This window comes from Pongo pygmaeus, chromosome 8 (genome assembly GCF_028885625.2).
Source record: "Pongo pygmaeus isolate AG05252 chromosome 8, NHGRI_mPonPyg2-v2.0_pri, whole genome shotgun sequence".
NCBI lineage: Eukaryota > Metazoa > Chordata > Mammalia > Primates > Hominidae > Pongo > Pongo pygmaeus.
In genome coordinates, this window is record NC_072381.2 from 107,884,943 (window position 1) to 107,904,883 (window position 19,941).

General features: G+C 49.0%; 1 protein-coding gene and 1 non-coding gene across 6 annotated transcripts in view; both read left to right on the top strand.

The window, feature by feature from the left end:
* SUFU (SUFU negative regulator of hedgehog signaling) overlaps positions 1-19,941 on the top strand; it is a 131,303-nt gene that overhangs the window by 86,790 nt on the left and 24,572 nt on the right. For 3 of the 5 annotated variants that reach the window (XM_054436798.2, XM_054436805.2, XM_054436804.2), the window contains exons 4-8: positions 3,708-3,850; positions 4,766-4,851; positions 5,123-5,195; positions 8,269-8,422; positions 10,559-10,670. In XM_054436798.2, coding sequence (XP_054292773.1) covers positions 3,708-3,850; positions 4,766-4,851; positions 5,123-5,195; positions 8,269-8,422; positions 10,559-10,670 — 568 coding nt within the window. Of the gene's footprint in view, positions 1-3,707; positions 3,851-4,765; positions 4,852-5,122; positions 5,196-8,265; positions 8,423-10,558; positions 10,671-19,941 lie in introns of all 5 variants that reach the window. The other 2 variants (XM_054436797.2, XM_054436796.2) reach the window with 1 other exon arrangement.
* Positions 2,646-2,752, top strand: LOC129007064 (U6 spliceosomal RNA). The gene has a single exon (XR_008492226.1). It is a non-coding gene; the product is annotated as a U6 spliceosomal RNA (small nuclear RNA).

Below are 19,941 nucleotides of genomic sequence, written 5' to 3' on the forward strand. Positions count from 1 at the left end.
ATGAAGCATTGTATTATATTTGATGCTACTGCGGAAGAATTGTTTTTCTTACTTTCATTTTTTATTTTATTTATTTTTTATTTTTTGGAGACAGTCTCACTCTGTTGCCCAGGCTGGAGTGCAGTGATGTGATCATAGCTCACTGCAACCTTGAACTTCTGGGCTCAAGCCATCCTCCTGCTCCAGCCTCCCAGATAGCTGCAACTACAGGTGTGCACTACCATGCCTGGCTAATTTGTGTGTGTGTGTGTATGGAGATGGGGGTTCTTGCTCTGTTGCCTAGGCTGGTCTCTAACTGCCAGGCTCAAGCAATCCTCCCACCTCGGCCTCTGAAAGTGCTGGGATTAGAGGCATGAGCCACCATGCATGGCCTTAGTTTTATTTTTGGATTGTTCCTTGCTAGTATATACAAATACAAATAACTTTTGCATATTGCTTTTGTACCCTACAACCTTGCTGAACTTGTTTAATAGTTCTAGTAATTTTTAGTACGTTCCTTAAGGTTTTCTGTATACAATATCATGCTATCCATGAATAGAGGCAGTTTTACTTCTTCCTTTCCAATATGGAAGTATTTTCTTTCTTTCTTTTTTTTTTTTTTTTTTGGGATGGTGTCTTACTCTGTCACCCAGGCTGGAGTGCAGTGGCATGATCTCGGCTCACTGCAACCTCTGCCTCCCAGATTCAAGCAATCCTCCTGTCTTGGCCTCCCGAGTAGCTGGGACTACAGGTGCACGCCACCACACCTGGCTAATTTTTGTATTTCTAGTAGAGACAGGGTTTCACCATATTGGTCAGGCTGGTCTCAAACTCCTGACCTCAGGTGGTCCACCTGCCTTGACCTCCCAAAGTGCTGGGATTAGAGGCGTGAGCCATCACACCTGGCCTTTTATTTTGTATTTCTTTTTCTTGCCTAATTGTCCTGGCTTGCACTCTAATACAGTGTTGAAAAGAAGTGGCGAGAGTAAGCATCTCTGTCGTGTTCCTGATCGTAGAAGGAATTAGTTCAGTCACTTACCATTAATCAAGTATGATGTTAGCTGTGGGGTTTTTTGTTAATGTCCTTTATCAAGATGAGGAAGTTCCATCCATTCCAAATCTGAGTTTTTTTTTTATCATGAAAAGGATCTTGTCAAATGCTTTTTCTGTGTCTATTGACATGATCATGTAGTATTTTTTATAATCTCTATTACATTGATTTTCTTGTGTATAACTAACCTTGCATTTCTGGGATAGATTCTACTTGGTCATTGTGTATAACCACCTCCCCCACCTTTTTCTTTTCTTTTTTTGAGACAGAGTACAGAGTCTCACACTGTCACCCAGGCTGGAGTGCAGTGGCGCAATCTCTGCTCACTGCAACCTCCACCTCCCAGGTTCAAGCGATTCTCCTGCTTCAGCCTCCTGAGTAGCTGGGATTACAGGCGCCTTCTACCACGCCTTGCTAATTTTTTGTATTTTTAGTAGAGACGGGGTTTCACTATGTTGGCCAGGTTAGTCTTGAACTCCTGACCTTGTGATCCGCGTGCCTCGGTCTCCCAAAGTGCTGGGATTACAGGCATGAGCCACCATGCCAGGCCTGTATAACCCTTTTTATATGTTGCTGAGTTCTGTTTGCTGGTATTTTGTTGAGGATTTTTGTTTGTATATGCATAAAGTATATTGGTCTATAGGTTTTTTTTTTTCTTGTCTTACCTTTGCTTTTCATATCACAGTAATATTGGTTTCATAGAATGAATTAGAAAGTATTTCTTTTATTTTTTGGAAGAGTTTGAGAAAAGTTGGTATTAATTCTTCTCTAAATGTTTGGCAGAATTTACCAGTGGAGTCATCTGGTGGGCCTGGACTGTTTGTATTGTGTATGTTGTTGGTGGGGGTTAATTACTTATTCATTCCTTTTACCTGTTGCATTGTTTCTTGCTTGTAGAACATGCAGGTTGCTTGTAGAAACACACTTACATAAAAGGAGAGAGATTCTGGGAAGAGTGGGCCTAGCAGGAATTTGGAAATTTAGGGGTTTCTAGTTGGCTCTACCTGAAGCCGTGCCTTCTCCTCTCCCCTGTATTATCACATCTCAGATGAAGCAGTCTTCCTTCTCCTGCCTGAATGAACACCATTGAGGTTAGGACCAATAACTGAAGCCGTATCTTGGATGGAAAAGGTGTGTCTGTGTGTGTATGTGTGCATTCTGCCTTACCTTAAATATTGATAAAAAGTGGAGGAAGATACCTCAACTGTTGAGATTCCGAGATCGTGAATGACAGACCGTAGTGAACTCTGGAACAGCCATTTAAAGAATGAGATAGTTCTCCATATGCTGAGAAGCAGTGATCTCTGCTGGGTGCCGTGGCTCATACTTGTAATCCCAGCAGTTTGGGAGGCCGAGGCAGGTGGATCACGAGGTCAGGAGATCGAGGCCATCCTGGCTAACACAGTGAAACCCCATCTCTACTAAAAATACAAAAAATCAGCCAGGTGTGGTGGCACATGCCAGTAATCCCAGCTACTCAGGAGGCTGAGGCAGGAGAATCGCTTGAACCCCGGAGGCAGAGGTTGCCATGAGCAGAGATCGCGCCACTGCACTGCAACCTGGCGACAGAGCGAGACTCCGTCTCAAAAAAAAAAAAAAAAAAAGAAGTGATCTCATGCTCACTTCAGCAGCACATATACTAAAATTGGAATGATACAGAGAAGATTAACATGGCCCCTGCACAAGGATGACATGCAAATTCAGGAAGTGTTCCATATTAAAAAAAAAAAAGTGCTCTCTAAGATATATAATTAAGTGAAATCTGCAGAATAGTGTGCTTCCATTTGTGTAAGGACAAAACATGGAAGGGAGCCTGTGGATGCGTAGGCTGGTCATACAGAGCACCTTGGCACCCATGATGAGAGTCAGAGCTGGTGAGAGACTTAGTACCTTGTGGGGTTGTTTTCCCTTGTGGTTATGTGGCCTTAAACAAAACTCTTTCTAAAGTAACGTGCCTGCTTGAAGTGCAGTGGTGAGCCTGTGTGTGAGGAGGCTGTGCCCTCATGGCAACAGCTACCCTTGGCAGAATCTGAACATCTCAGAGACATGGCCTGAGGATCCTCATGAGTTGTCACTGCCACGGTGTGGGAGGCACTATCTAGACCTCCATTTACTTGAAGCCTAGTGTTCCTCAGAATTCCTACATCTACCTGTGGGAAAATGGTGATAGATTTCAAAGGCCCTCCAAGGTTGGATGTTTCCTTCTGAGTGCCGTTTCAGCAACATAGAAATTTCGGTCTGTTTCTCCAAGGTGAAGGGCTTTCATTGCCCTGTTGCCTCTCTGTGGACTTCTGGCCAGGTGGCCCTACAGAAAAACACCTTATTCTTTCTTGGCAGATCCAGTCATGGCTCCTGCCTCCCACCATGAGTTGGGATATTGGGGAAGCGAAGCAGATGCCAGAAGTCTTTCGGGTTTCCCAGGCCAAAGGAGCTTTCACACTAATAGCCTGTCCTTTTCCATTTAAGTCTGACAGAATTGGCAAGCAGGAACAATTTAGGTTTTTGGAAATATCCACAAACTCTTTGCTTCCATCCGGAGTGAATGCTTCTCTTCCTTCACAGGGGCTACCCTAAAAGGCTGGGAAGCCTGCCAGCCTGGGCTAGTGAGATCCCAGCCCAGATTCCAGGCCTGGATCTGGGGCCTTGAACACTGAGGATCCTTGTGTCTCTCCCACAGAGAACACCTTCTGCAGTGGGGACCATGTGTCCTGGCACAGCCCTTTGGATAACAGTGAGTCAAGAATTCAGCACATGCTGCTGACAGAGGACCCACAGATGCAGCCCGTGCAGACACCCTTTGGGGTAGTTACCTTCCTCCAGGTGAGGCACCGGTTGGACGCTGGCTCAAGCCTTCCTGTGGGAAGAGTCCTGGGAGGACAAGGAGGCTTGAGGAGGGGGAGTGAAGGGAGTGGGAAGTTTCCTTTGGCCTCTTCCTGATTTCTGTTTCCTCTGATGGTTTGTCAGGTAGATTCAGATGGTCTGATTTAACCTGCTGAGATGGGAGAAGGGAGAAAGGGAAGGGGCCATTTGGGTGGGAGAGAATGGCTGTAGCTGAGAGGGAGTAATGGGGGTGGTGGGTATTCTTTGAACAGTGAAGACCCAGTCTCAGGAACAGGACTTTCCAGCAGGAAGCCAGCTCTGGGTCGTCCTTGCTCTTTCCCAGAAGCTGTGGGAACCTGCCCAGCTTTGACCAGTGCTTGTTTTTGGTCATGATGAAGTCTATGTGAAGATTCCACTGATTCCCTTGATATTTACACAAAGGCGTATCCCCTAATAAGGAAGGGAGGAGTTGCTCTGCAGGCTGCTAGGACCTATTGGTGGTGGTTCCAAGCCTGATAGGTCTCAAAGTCTCTTGTTTACATTCCCCATGATACCAGACTGGGTAGGAATAGCTCCCTGAACCTCCCCTACTTCCAGAGACATGGCCTGAGGACACATCTTCAGTTGCTCAGGCCTTGGTTTTCTCCTTCGTAGCTAAGAGCTAGACTTGGTGTCATCCAGACACAGCAAGGGCAAGGGTCAGGCCTCAGGGCCCACATGTGGACCCAGCCATTTCCCGGCCAGGCAGCCCCTCCCTCCTAAGGGAACCATCCAATCTTGGCTATACCAGCTCCTGAGCACAGATCCTGCCTGTGGTCTCCCAACTGGAGGTGACTCAGAGAGCCTGGGTAGCTGACCTTCTTGGGGTGGGGGGTGGCCATTAACACACAGTGGGCTTTCTATCCTGGGCCTCAGATCGTTGGTGTCTGCACTGAAGAGCTACACTCAGCCCAGCAGTGGAACGGGCAGGGCATCCTGGAGCTGCTGCGGACAGTGCCTGTGTGAGTACCCATGCAAGGTGGGAGCCTGGCTCCCTGGGCTTGGGGGTGGGAGTCCCTCCACCACCCTCCATGTGGGGCTCCCTCTTGTGTTGTTATTTCAGACCCTGGTTTTTCACATCAGGGCTTCCTGACAACTCACTCCCTGACAATCCCTGACCACGAACTATTCCCCTGTGTCCTAGGCCTGGGGCAGCAAACAGGGCAGGCTGTAGGCCCAGCCCATCAGCCCCATACCCTCAGTTACCATTGTATCCCCTTTCCTTGTCCACAGTGCTGGCGGCCCCTGGCTGATAACTGACATGCGGAGGGGAGAGACCATATTTGAGATCGATCCACACCTGCAAGTATGTCTTGAGTGAGGAAAACCTTTCTAGCACCCTGTGCCTAGGCCTCTTCCAAATAACACTGGCTTTCATCCTGGGAAAACAGAGGAGCTTTATGTGTGAGTGAGTAGAAATATGGCATCATTTGGAACTTGTCCCCTGAATTCTGCAAAGCACATAGGGAGCAGAGGTTTCAGCCCAGGAAAGCTAGTCCTCAGACATATGCATTTTGGCATTTTAAAAGGATATTTTTATTGTATGTAAATTATATATTGGCTTAAAAAATTAGATTGCCAGCAATAAAAGATAAATGTAGTGGATATTGCTTGCTTGCCCAGTATTCATTCTCCTGCCTCCCAGACTTTCTTTTAGGGAGCCACCACGGCCACCACCGCCCTGTACCAGACAGTAGTGTAGGTGAGTGATACTGACTCCATGGCCCAGCTGCAGGAGTGAGTGCTGATTGGTCTAACGGTCCCATCCCCATTTTCGCCATATTTTCTGTCTTGGGCAGTCAGATGCAGAGCTCCTAGCCTGGAAAGATTGGCACCTTAGACACACAGGCTGGCAGCTGCCCACTCCCTGTGGCCCACCTGGACAGTGTTTCAGTGTCATCTTTGCTGTTTTAGAAGCATTCCTTTGTCATGCAGGTAAATTTTGAAAGCCACAAGAACGTAACTGCCTTTTTTTTTTTTTTGAGTTTTGCTCTTGTCACCCAGCCTGGAGTGCAGTGGCACAATCTTGGCTTACTGCAGCCTCCGCCTCCCAGGTTCAAGCAGTTCTCCTGCCTCAGCCTCCCGAGTAGCTGAGATTACAGGCGCCCACCACCACGCCCAGATAATTTTTTGTATTTTTAGTAGAGACAAGGTTCACCATGTTGGCCAGGCTGGTCTCGAACTCTTGACCTCAGATGATCCGCCCGCCTTGGCCTCCCAAAATGCTGGGATTACAGGTGTGAGCCAGTGCGCCTGGCCCATAACTGCCTTTCTTATGGGCTTTTCCTGAAGCAGGAGCCACAGACAGCTAATAATGTTACCTGCCAGGTGTCTGGCTCCTTCTACTCCCCTGACCAAATGCAGGCCATCGCCATCTCTAAACCTCTCATGCTTCTGTAAAATAGCTGGTAGGCCACAGGCAGTTGCCGGGAGTTCCATGTGTTAGAGCAAGAGGTGGCAGATGGACATGTAGCCAGCAGCCCCTGAGTTCTTCACTGTAGACTTGTGAGTTCTTGGGCATAAATCCTCTTCATTCACAGATGATGCTCCTCTGTTTTCCTAGTGCTTTTAACACTGAACATTTCAAACTGCTGCCAGGATCCTCTGTTCTCTCTACTTTAAACTTGGTTTCCTTGTATCTTCTGCATATGCAAGAATCAGGAACCAGGAAGGCTATGTTTCCCTAAGCCCTTGTTCTGTAGCCACACTGGGATCCAGCATGGGGCACTGTGGGCCGTTGTTTGGCCCCTGTCATAAATGCCAAGTACTAAGAAAGAACCTGGTCCTTTGCACTAGTAGGGTAAACAGCTGTCCTTCCATGCCAAGAGCTATTCTCCTTCCTAGTCTGCAGGCTCCCCTGAGAGCAGCCCGCAGGACCCGGAGCACCTAGTGGTCTTTGAAAACAAGCCAGGGTCCCACAGGAAGAAAGGACAGCTTTCTTTCCTGGTGACTCTGTGCACCAAGCGTGAACTCCTCTGTATTCACTGTGCCTTTCTGGGGCCTGCTTGCTATCAGTCCCTTTAGAGCTGGCATATATTCCTGTGATTCAAGCTCTACACTAACCAGTTGTGTGCCCAAATAAGTCCCTTGCCTTCTGGGTCTTAACTTTTTCTTTTTACTTATAAAGTAAATAGCCCCGACAAGTTGAGCGAAGAATTGTCTGTCTGCAACTCTTTACCTAAGTGAGGGACCCCAGGGCAGCCAGTGCAGAGGAAAAAGCTCAGACTATCCCCTGAGCACACCAGGGTATACATGCTCCCTGCCCAGAGTACACAGAGCGCTTCCCTGCTTAGCCTCTTCCTGCTCGGAACCCACAGCTTTGCCCAGGCCAGCATTAGCACTTGAAAGGAGGAGATGACTGATGGGAAGGAGGCGTCTGGGGCAGAGCCACTTGTTGACTGGTCCCAGGAAATAAGGACAGTACCTGTACTTCTCCCAGATGGGGCTTCTGGGCTGATCAGCAGGCCAGTGTGGAACCTGTGGAGCCGGGAAGCACAGATTCTTGTTGAGATGCTCAGTCACAAGCTTGATTTGGCCCACATGGGCATAGAGCCTTCCAGATGACTTTTAATTCAAGGTCCAGCATCAATGAACTGTGTTTTACCAGAAAATCCAGGGATGTTTTGAGTACAACTCTTCCTTGAAGCCATTTGGAGAGTGTTTGTACTCAGCAATACCAAGGCCTGCACAAAGGCAGGGTCTCGATGGGGAGAGAAGGGTGTCTGCAGATAGTCACTGCACTCTAGGCCCCCATTTCAGTCTAAGAAATGGGAAGGAATCTCCATCCAGAGTCCTTTGCCAAACAAGGGAACCAATGCATCTAGGGAAGTCCAGCCTTTGCTCTCCAGTGGCTCTTCCCTGTGTGACCACACCCTCTAGCTGTTAAAAGGGGAAACTGCAGGTGTGGCCCGTCGCCTGTGGCAGGCTTCCACCCTGTTTTCTATAGCAGTGACTGGGAGGTTCTGCCTGAAGATCGGGAGGAGAGGAAGGATCACACCTCTCCTCAGAGAAGTAGGCTCTCTCATGGCCACATCAGCTCCACCAGCCAGCCTGGCGGGGACAGGTTTGGGGCTCTGAAACAGGTAGAGGCCATTGTGCTGGAAGGCTGATGGTAGAAGAGATGTTTCCCTTGGGATTTGCATTCCTCCTGGCTTCCCCTAATCCCTGGTTCCCCTGGAGGAGTCCAAGAGCTGGCAGAGACCATCATGCATTGGTAACCAGGGCAGAACAAAGTCAGAGATCCTGCTTTTCCAGCATTTGTCCCATGTTCAGCACCACAGGGGCTCAGTAAATACTGTAAGAGCGGTGGCTGGAAGGGTGGTCACCTTGGGCCACCAGTTCTCTGAAAGAACTCTGGCTCTTTGGTTCTTTTCAAGCAGGAGAGAGTTGACAAAGGCATCGAGACAGATGGCTCCAACCTGAGCGGTGTCAGTGCCAAGTGTGCCTGGGATGACCTGAGCCGGCCCCCTGAGGATGACGAGGACAGCCGGAGCATCTGCATCGGCACACAGCCCCGGCGACTCTCTGGCAAAGGTGGGAGCCATCACCCAGCCTTCCCCCAGCCTTCCTCCTTCCTTTTCCCCAGGGCCTGGTTTCCAGGCTCTCTAGGATGGGTCTCTAACAAAAACAACCCATTCAATAGTTTATTTCCTGGCATGATTTAAACAGCAAGTGAAGTCTTCCAGCAGGGCGGAATTAAGGGAACTTTATTGGCCCATTCCTAGTTGTGTTTCCTGTGTGTATTTCAAATGCATCACCAGCAGGCACCATTGTGTTTTAGATTTGCCCTTTGCAATCTTAGGTCATAGAGGTGAGTGGAAGCCTTAGAACAGTTACAGGAAAAGTCCATAGTCCACCCAAGTGCAAGAGAAAAGTGTCGGCCACCCACGGAATTGACACAGGGCCCAGCTCTGGCCTGAAGGCCATGCCAGATCCAAGGATCACTCTGGCCTTGGGCCCTCCCAGGCCTTCAACAAGTGAGGCCTGAGTGTGAGGCCAGCTTGCAAATTGCCCACCTCCTGTCATACAGATACAGGGTTAGAGGCTGTGGGCAGGGCCTCTGGACCCACTGCGTTCTGGATGGGGTCTTTGGGAAGGAGGATGTGGCTGTCCTATTGGAATCTCCCTGTGCTGATCTTGGCTACAGAAACAGTTGTGGTTTTTAGTAGAGGGCGTCCCCAACTAACTGCAAAGGAAAAGCAGCCACTTACATATACATGTGTTGACAGCTTCTTTGTCTGCTTCCTTTCTTCATTCTTCCATCTTTTCTTTTTTTTGAAGAATAAGGTGTCTACAGCCCTGAATAAAATCCTTACATATATGATAACACTTACAAAAGGTTTTTGTTCGTCTGTAAAGGACAAACTTAAACTAGTGCAAATATTTGAGCCCTTTCTTTTTTTTTTTTCTTTGGAACAGGGGTCTCTGTTGCCCAGGCTGGAGTACAGTGGGTTGATCTTGGCTCACTGCAACCTCCGCTTCCCAGGCTGAAGTGATTCTCCAGCCTCAGCATCCCAAGTAGCTGGGACTACAGGCGTGAGCCACCAACGCCCAACTGATTTTTGTATTTTTTGTAGAGTCAGGGCTTCGCTGTGTTGTCCACGCTGGTCTTAAAACTCCTGAGCTCAAAACAATCCATCCGCCTCAGCCTCCCGAAGTGCTGGGATTACAGATGTGAGCCACCGCACCCGGCCGAGCCCTTTCTTACCTTCCTGTTTGTTCTAATGGCATGCCAAGCCTATTGGAGGCTCAAAGAGAGGGTATACAGTTATTGGAATCATTTGGTTGCTTTTGACAAAAGAGGTGATTTAAAGAGGGAGTCATAGTCTTGTCTAAAATTTCAGTCATTACTGGCTATTTTTAAAAATTCTAAAAGTAATCCATCCCACTGTAACAAGTCAAATAGTTAGAAAAGTTAGTAATCATCTCCTTCCCACTCTAAGGCCACTCTTTGAGCAACTAATTTTAATTTGCTTTTTTGTATCTGTTTACAGTTTGCAGAGGTAAATTTAGATCCAAATCTCAGTACAGGGACCAGATTTGTAAGCTTCATCCCAAAGACCAGCAAAGCACCTTACAAAGGAATAATCCCACCAGGGGAACTCTTTCACTTCCTGGCCCTTGTCTCTCCACGGAGAGGCAGAGTTTCCTGGGATAGACCAAGGTGGAGAGATGATCTCAGCATCTCACTGACTTGAATGCAAGGGGAAGGAGTGGCAGGACCAGATGCTAGTTGACCACCCAGAACCCAGAAAGGTGTGTGAGAGGCACCTGCCCATTCACGGCAGGGCGCTTGCAGCCTTAACTCACATCCATTTCAGTGGGCAGAATCCCCAGGAGTCAGTCACTGTGTGGGGCCATGTGAAGGGTGAACCTCAGGCCTGTGACACAGGAAGGAAAAGGATGGTGGAGAGCGCTCTTCTGAACTCTAGAGGCTGCCCCTGCCTTCTACAAGAATGGTACTCTTCCAACCCAGAGCTTCTTAAGAGCGCAGTTGTCCCCTCGCAATCTGTACTCACTCAGCGCTTACATCTGGATGTGTAGAGTGGGCTCAGGACTGGCCAGCGTGGTAGTTTTTCTTAGCACCTCTGCTGAGCCAGGTTTCAAGAGCGGGGTGAGAATTGCTGGGAGCCCACTGGGCCACCGGGCAACTTAGTGGTGTCGTTGCAGACACAGAGCAGATCCGGGAGACCCTGAGGAGAGGACTCGAGATCAACAGCAAACCTGTCCTTCCGCCAATCAACCCTCAGCGGCAGAATGGCCTCGCCCACGACCGGGCCCCGTAAGTTCCCCAGTGTCCCTGGGCTGGAACAAGAGGACTATTTTGTTCTGAAGGGCCTGTCCCTGTGGATTGGATGAGAGAGAACAATGCACATAGCCCTTGCTGGATGGGCCCAGGATCTCTAGGCTTAAGGGCAGGCATGGTCTGGGGCACACAGATCTATCTGTGGGTCATAGGAGAGGGCCTCAGAGGGGACCCAGCAGACCGTGAATATAAACATCAGTAAATATTTACATGAGCCGTGTGAACAGACAGGAGGCCAGGTTGGGGCGAAATCTGACTTGGGGCCTCCCAGCCTTGTGGGAGCCCATTGTGCTGAGCATGGTTCCCTCCTTATCTCGGTCTCGGCCAGAGTTGCCCTTCCTTCCTTCCTGGAGCCTGGTCTCCGGCTGATAGCTGCAACCCTGGGGGCCTCCCTTTCTGGCCAGCCCCGTACTGGATGCCTGTGGCTGAGGCCCTTCTTCCTGCCTCTCTTCCCTGGGGCCCAGGGAAGGGAAAGGAAGTCTTTTGCAGGCCTCTGCTGCCTGTCCAGGGGCCCCTGTAGCCCTCCAGAGAGACTGTGGCCACCCTAGAGGTCAGATCCGCTTCCTGCCAACCTCTCTTCCTCTGATAGAGGGGATGAGTGATGGGCAAGGCTGGAGCTGGGCACCCCTCTCTGCCGTTAGTCCCAGGGCAGCTCTAGGGAATAGCTGCTGGCAGGAGATACCTGGGGGCTGGCAGCCCAAAGCAGGAACCTTGCCTGCCAGGGAAGAAATTGCTGTGCCTTGGGCTGAAAGGGAGGTTGATCATCCTGCAAGACCAGGGTGATCTAGCTTTCTTCTACAAAGTCTTTATTACACGTTTGCTGTCTGACAAGCTCGGACCCAGGGGGCCATCTGGGGTGCACAGGCTCTTCCTTTGGGAGAACATGAGTGAAACAGTTACCTTTTAATGGTGTGCGTCTGGCTGTCGATGTGATTTGTTGGAAATGGCTGCTTCTCTGGATTCTAGCTCTAGTTGCTGACTGTGGTTCCCAGAAGTAGTAACGCTTCAGTGCACTACAGAAAAGACAGGTCCACAGGATCTGGGGTATTTAAGGAGGGCATCTTGGAGGAGGAAGAACATGGCATCGACCTTGAGGGTGCCTTAGAATTTTAATAAGCAGGGGAAGGAACTCAAAAGGATACCACAGGGGAGGCCTGGCTGGTTAAAGTTGAGGCTGCCTGCTGGGGCCTGACTGGAACTAGAGTTACTCTGGGAACAGGGCTGTGCTGAGAGTTGAGCTCTTTGGCAAAAGCCTGGAGAAGCCTCCACCGCCACCTCAGAGCAGCTTTTAACTCCGGCCTGTAGGTTTCTCCAGCCAGCTGCCCTGAAGTAGCTGGCTCGAGGCATCCTGATCATCCCCTGGCAGCAGCAGATGGCCACACCAGGTCATACGACATATGGAAGCTCTCTACCTGTGAGTCTAGACCCTGTCCCGGGTCTACACTCCTTCCCATTCCCTGAGCTTGGCTTCTCGCTTTGGGCCTCCTTGGCACTGTTGGCAGGCCAGAGGTACTGGAAGGCCTATAACATGGAGACAGTCTCAGTCCAGATGGCTCTCTGCCTCTGGAAGCCTGGGGTTTCTAGGCAGAAGGGCACAAGCTCCTGCAGAGATACAACCTTCTTGCCCCGCTTGTGTATCTGGAACAGGCCTGAGATCTCACTCCCTGGCTTGGGGGCACTTCCAGCTACTGCACCCCTGGACATTGCAATGGGGCACAAGGCTCTGGGCTCCTAGATATACACATAAGCCCAGATTCAGCCCACACCCTAACTGGGCAGTTGGGTATTGGTTCTGGCCCAAGGGTTCTCTGTAAACATAAGGCAGAGAGGCTGCGGCTTCTACCCTTTGGCTTGAGTTGGCTGAGATACAGAGAGATGGGTGAGAATAGATTTGAGGTGCCGGGATTGTCTCCCCTTCCTGAAGGTTTAGTGCCCAGTAAGGTCTCTAAAGCACCAGGACCTGCAGTCTGAGGGGATTAGAATGTTTCCTCTGAGGCTCTCAGTGCTGGTTACCAATTTGCTAGCAATTAGTTGAGAAATGGTTTCTCCTCCTCCTTTGCCAAGAACATTCTCCAACACACCCCTCAAGCCTGTCAGACTCAAGCTTCCTATTATCTCAGGATCGATGATGATGGACTCAGTTCAGATCAGTGAGCGTGACGGTAATATCTGTGCTGCCCACTCTGGGACCTGACCCCATTTCAGATACACCACATGGATTGCAACTGAGAAAGCTGACCCGAAATGTGCTGGCACCAGTGTTTGCTCCTCTCCCTGTGGGGGGGCAGCCAGTGTGGGCCATATTTTGTCTGCGGGTCTGATTTCCTCTTAGTCAGGACTTCTGGGCCAGGGAGCTCTTATGCATGGGTCTTCGTGGGTTTGTCTGTGGTCTGAGGAAGATACAGAGCTAGGTCAGAGGCTCAGAGCAGCTGATTAAGCCTGGGCAATAACAGCCGGGTGCCGGCCTACTTGGGGGTGTCAAGCACTTGCTCTTTTCACACTTCAGCAGCAGCTAAAACCTTATTAGTGCTCATTCTGTGCTAGGTAATGTGCCAGCTACTATCTGCTGCCATTCATTTATCTTATCCTTATAGTCATCCTGTGGTTGATAATCTTACATATCCCCCTTTAATGGATGAGGTACAGAGAGGCTAATAAGTATCTTGTCCAAGGTTAGAAAGGAGTAGAGCTTACTTACAGCAATCTATCAGCCATTAAAATGGATGTAATCTTCCTTACCCCATTCTCAGGGACCCCATGGGGGACACATCAGACTGTGTCTCTGAGAAAATAAGACCCTTACTGGTAGAATTCATATAACTAGTTGCAGCATGAATCAGGACCTCTCACATGGCACTGAGGACAAGGCCAAAGCCTCATATTAGAAGCTTATTGGGCTTATTTAACTAAACTCTAGGGGAGTTAAATAACTCCTATGAGATGCCATGAGCCTCGATGATTCCAAATCCCAGAAATAACAAGCTATGTCATAATTGGCTCATTTATACCAAAATTATTTTGTGACACAAGGCCTTACTTTCTTCATGTGCAGAAACTAAAACAACCTTATCTCTGGTCCCTCTACCACCTTAGGGCTAGGGGATTTCTTTCGATTTTGAGGGTCTATTTCTTCCTTTCCAGAAAGGCAGGCCCCCTGGGTAACCTGTTCCTCTCCTACTCTTCGTTGCCAGCCCTCCTCCCACTGCCTTCCTGGAAGGAGAGGCCTTGACCCTCTTTGGGGCTTCTTCAGCATTTCACAACCCTTGCATTCCAGTCATGAAATCTGTATCTGGCTTTTCCCAAGATGATCAGTTGAGAAAAGCCTCCTTCAGCTTGCTGGCGCCTCCCTTCCCACTGCCTGCTCGGGTGAGTTTGGGAAGGATGGGAAGCAGCTCCTTTGTGCTGCATGAGGACAGCCTGGCTTAAAGACTGTGCCTGCCAACATCTGTAGAGATTTGAGGAGGCAGAAGTTCCTGGGCATCCTCTCTGTCTGAGGTCACCTGGTCAGACATGGACTACGGAGTCTGGTCTCTCTACAGTGTACAGAAGATACGTGTGGTCAGGTGAATTGTGTGTAGAGGTTTTCTTTTATTTCTTTCTTTTTTTTAGACACAGGGTCTCCTTCTGTCACCCAGGCTGGAATGTGGTGGCAAGATCATAGCTCACTGCAGCCTCGAGCTCCTGGCCTCAAGTGATCCTCCTACCTTGGCCTCCCAAAATGCTGGGACTACAGGCATGAGCCACCACACCTGGCCTGTATTTCTCTAAACTGTTGCTCAGATGCTGGGAACCTGCATCAGTATTCTAGGACCACCTCCTCCCTCAGTCAGTGACTTACCACTTGAGGCTAGGGACTCTTAGGAAGCTCTCTGAGTTGTGTGCCCTCCCAGAGAGGGACAGGGCACATGCATGTGTGCACACTTATGTTAGAGGGGAAGAGTTCCTGACTATGGGAGAAGCACTTTGTAGTTGAGGCACCTCTAAAAAGTGAACTCACCATCACTGCTGAGTTTCTCAGTCTTCTAGAATCACACCAGCAGCTTTTAAGATCTTTAAAAAAAATTTTTTGCCTTAATTTCCTGGAGAATTAAGATTCCTCTGCTGTAACATTCTCATTTGCAACACCTCCCCAACATACACACCACACATATACATAGATTTCTCTCTACTCTTAGGAGTGTCTCTGCACCTGTCTGTTTGGCCTTTGATTGGGGTGACTTTGCTGCCTCTAATTCCCATCTTGAATACCTTGTAACCTGGCCAGGGAGTCATCCTTTAGAGAAAATTGTGTTTTGTTTTGCTCAGCCTATGAGGTCCATGAAGATTAATTAGAAGAAGAAAATATCTCGTTTGCATCCAACCTACCAGTGAATTGGGGTGAAGGAAGGTGAGTTTCCATCTGGGGAAACAGCTGGGCTGTGGCTGGTGCCGCTCGCACGAAGGGCAGTGTTGGGTAACCCTGCTTCAAGGGGTCTCTCCTGTCACTGCAGTGGCCAGCCTGGAGCCCTCTCTGTCACGTTGGCTTCCCTTACACTCCCACGCTGGGGAAGTACAGTTGTTTGCACTGGAAAGAAAGCCCAGAAAGAAACAGCCCTTCTCTTAGGGCCCCAGCCAGACTCTGCAGGGCTGATGAGAGGAACAGCCCAGGCCTCTCTGCTCCCTGCTTCCTGGACAGCAGGCTCCTTTTTGCCTCCCTCACTGTGATCCATGTTGTCATGCCAAGTGCCTTTACAGGCCTTTCTCAGAAATACACATTTGAAAGGGCAGAGCAAGGGGCTCCACAGCAAGTCTGGCATGGGTAAATTTCTGTTTTAACTCCGTTCTTTGCTCCGCTTCCCAAAGAGATGAAGCCACGGCCATTGTTAACACCCCAACTTCAGAATTCCTCACTGGTGCTTGAATTCTCAGTCCAAACGCTGCATCCCCCTCCCTCGAGTTGCACAATCAGGAGTATTTTTATCGCCCATCCTTGATCCTCGGTGTCACCCAACACTTCAGCAGTGAGTCACTTCTCCAGGGAAGGGAAAAGGAAGGCTCAAAGGTAAGAGCTAGAGAAAGGAAATGACTCAGTGTCTCAGAAAAAGGAAAGCTGGGGTTCTGGCTAGAGCAAGCTCATTCAGGAGAGTAGGGGTCCTAATCTCCCACCCAAGTCAGGGGGCAGGGCTGGGGATGGCGGCCTCTGGTGCCCAGAGGAGTTAATAGTTGACTAGGAAATCCCCTAACCTTGGTGCAGATTTTACTCACCCTGACTTCTTTAGCCATACTCTGTCCCACCATTTCATGATTTCATGATCACATTTTACCTTTGGGATATTCCCAATGAAAATATTGCCTTTTTTTTTTTTTTTAAGACGAGGCGAAGTCTCACTCTGTCACCTAGACTGGAGTGCAGTGGCACAATCTCGGCTTAGTGCAACCCCTGCCTCCCATGTTCAAGTGATTCTCCTGAGTAGCTGGGATTATAAGCACACACCACCACGTCCAGCTAATTTTTGTATTTTTAGTACAGATGGGTTTTCACCATGTTGGTCAGACTGGTCTCAAACTCCTGACCTTATGATCTGCCCGCCTCAGCCTCCCAAAGTGCTGGGATTACAGGCATGAGCCACGGTGCCCTGCCAAATATTGCATTTTTAAACTGGGTGTGGTGGCTCATACCTGTAATCCCAGCACTCTGGGAGGCTGAGGCAGAAAGAGCTCTTGAGTCCAGGAGTTCGAGACCAGCCTGGGCAACATGGCAAAACCCCACCTCTACAAAAAATACAAAACATTAGCCAAGTGTGGTGGCACATGCCTGTAGTCCCAGCTACTCAGGAGGCTGAGGTGGGAGGATTGCCTGGGCCTGGGAGGTTGAGGCTGCAGTGAACCGTGATCACACCACTGCACTCCAGCCTGAGACCCTGTCTCAAAACAAAAAAAGAAAATACTGCATTTTGTCATTTGGTTATTGGTGTTTACTATTCACCTTTTGTGGCCTTTTACTCCTATATTGTCCTTATCAGAAAATTTGTCAGAATAACCAGGTTATACAGCCTTGTGCTTAACAAGAACTTCAGAGGTGAGCTAGTCCCCTCTCCCTCGATCCCACACCCACACCCTTTTCCAGTTCTGCCTTAAAGGGAGACCTGCAGGTGGTTCTTTCTCTGGAAAGTTCAGAGCTTTCGTCAGCAATCAGAAAGCAAAAGGAAGAATCTCCCAGGCAAGGGGCAGAAGCCAAAGGTTGGGCTGGGCTCAGCAGGCCAAATCCACTTCACTTGTGAATAGTTGCCAAGCTTGATGCCCTGGTTCCTGTTCCTGGGCGTCCCCAAGGAGAAGGCCCCAAGTCGTGTGGCCACTGCAGACATCATGACTCACAGGACTGGGATTGTGGCTAAAAGGAGTCTCAGTAGTTCAGCTCCTCTCCTTTCCACCCATGCTGCCACTGACTGAATGGGACCAATGCCCTTTACGCGAATGTGGAAAAATTAAGACTTTTCCGTTCAGAGAGACCAGGGCGGAGGGGAAGCATGGTTGAGACTCTGTTGGTCTGTTATGTGTAGGTAGGGTGATCAGGGCATGTACTGTGAACTGTACACTACTAGAAATCAGGAATCTACCTTGACACTGGAAGGAGAGGGTGTATTAGGATCTATAAAAGTCACCTTATGCAGTGAGAAATACAAGTATAGAATGTGTTATATAGACAGGTGGTAAAGACGAAATAGATCAGTTTAGATCAATTGCACCTCTAAGCCATCCCATAAACCACCCCTTGGTGTGGTGCTGTCAATATAGAAGGAATCCTGGGCTGGTCCTCGTGGCTGAGTGGGCAGTTTTTATTGTGCATCACCTTGTGCCAGGCCTTGCATCGTGGGATGCCCTTGTTCCTGTCTTGTGACTTAGAACACTGAGACTTAGCCAGGTTGTAGAACTTGTCTAGCATCAGACTGCAGGGATTAAGTGTCAGCCAGGATTTGAACCTTGGGTGGTGTGACTCTAGATCTGAGCCTCTTCACTGAGTGTTGCCTGTAAAAGAGGATAAAGGTGGAGGGATACATGCCAGTTCACCAGGAAACATAACTGGAAACAGGGTCTTTGACGCCTGCATGCCGGCACATGGAGGAAAGCTGGTATTTTAGTTTGCCTGGAAATCCCTGAAGGTGGCAGTTCAGGAGAGACCATTTAGCTGAGAGAGGCATACTAAAAAATAAAGTGAAATCAGCTAGAGGATACACTCCATCCAAATCTAAGTGAGGAAGACATATGGGGGTAGGAAATGGATCCAACATGAGAAAGAGACAAGGAAAATCCAGGGTGAATGGGAGAGTGATCCCAGATGACAACGGTGTAGCAGGAATGGAAGGCAGCCAACTCAGGTGGGAGCGGGTTGGAAGGATCCTCTGGAGAAATGTCTCCAAAAAAATAAAATTGATAAATACCTGATGTATTTGAATGTCCTGGGAGGAGGATGTGTGGACCATTGGTAAGAGTAATTTTTTTTTTTTTTTTTTTTTTTTTTTGAGACAGTGTCTGACTCTGTCGCCTTGGCTGGAGTGCAGTGGTGTGATCTCAACCTCTGCCTCCTGAGCTCAAGCGATCTTCCCTCCTCAGCCTCCTGAGTAGCTGGTACCACAGGCACACGCCACCATGCCTGGCTAATTTTTTGTACTTTTGGTAGAGGTGGGGTTTTACTTAGTTGCCCAGGCTGGCCTTGAACTCCTGAGCTCAAGCGATTTTCCCACCCGGCCTCCCAAAGTGCTGGGATTAAGGGCGTGAGCCGCCATGCCCAGCCAATAATAGTAATTCTGATTTAATTGGTGATAAGCACATAGAAAACTAAGACAGGTATTAAATCCAAGGAAAATAGAAAATTATGACAGAAAGGAAAAGTATATTAATATAATACATGGCTCAATTGTTAACAGCATTGATATAGTCATAATAATTTAAACAATACCAGTCCACACAAACTGATGGTGCAGTTATCCTGAAAAGGTGGGAAGGTGCACGGAAGAGAGCTAAAAGCTCATCTTCCCTAGTGGGGAGTCAGTAGGTAAAAGCCTGAAAAGGAAATACCAGGCCAGGTGCGGTGACTCACGCCTGTAATCCCAGCACTTTGAGAGGCCAAGGCGTGCAGATCACTTGAGGTCAGGAGTTTGAGACCAGCCTGGCCAACATGGTGAAACCCCGTCTCTACTAAAATACAAAAATTAGCTGGGCGCGGTTGCGTGCCTGTAATCCCAGCTACTCGGGAGGCCGAGGCAGGAGAATTGCTTGAACCCAGGAAGTGGAAGTTGCAGTGAGCAGAGATCTCGCCACTGCACTCCAGCCTGGGCAACAGAGCAAGACTCCATCTCAAACAAAAAAAAGAAAAGAAAGAAAGAAAAGGAAAGGAAACATCGGGGAAAGTTTATTTAAAATATCAAGGATGGGAGGCCGAGGTGGGTGGATCACCTGAGGTCAGGAGTTCAAGACCAGCCTGGCCAACATGATAAAACCCCCATCTCTACAAAAATATAAAAATTAGCCAGGCATGATGGTGGGTGCCTATAATCCCAGCTCTTCGGGAGGCTGAGGTGGGAGAATCGCTTGAACCCAGGAGGTGGGGGTTGCAGTGAGCCAAGATAGCACCATTGCACTCCAGCCTGGGCAACAGAGCGAGACTCTGTCTAAAAAAACAAAAAAAAAAAATTAAGGAAAATGTGAAAGAATCATCTACAGAGGTGACAGTTGTCTCCAAGGAGGGGAGCATGGGAAAACAGTGACTATTGTAATGACCCTCATGAAACCGTTTGATCCTTTAAACGCTAAAAAAGAAAAAAGAAAAAGATATTGTATGAGCTGTTATAGTTTACCCTGCCCAGTGAAAAGAAAGGATGATGTGTGCCAGGTAAAAAGCACACAGTGCCAAGGCAAGCCCAGGGGAACTTCAGCTTCCCCAGCCTCAGGCTGAGAGTTGAGGGTGAGCCGTGGAGAATCATCTGACAGCCCCCTGGAAAGCGTCTGTCTCAGGGGCACAGAAGATAATGGTGGGGAACTTGGCTGTGGACCCAATTCTGACCAGCAGGGAGTGTGAGTCCTGTGAGAAAGCAGCTTGGGCAAGCAGAGTTCAGGAGGGAAAACCCTGGGCCAGTAGTCCCTAGAGGAGGTCCCCACAGCGTTTTAGGGGATTTTCTTGGGTGCTCAGTGAAAAGAGGGTTCTCTGGCTACAGTTGGAAAATGCTGGCTTACACAAAATGAAACCAGTACATTTTCCCTCTGTCGTCCT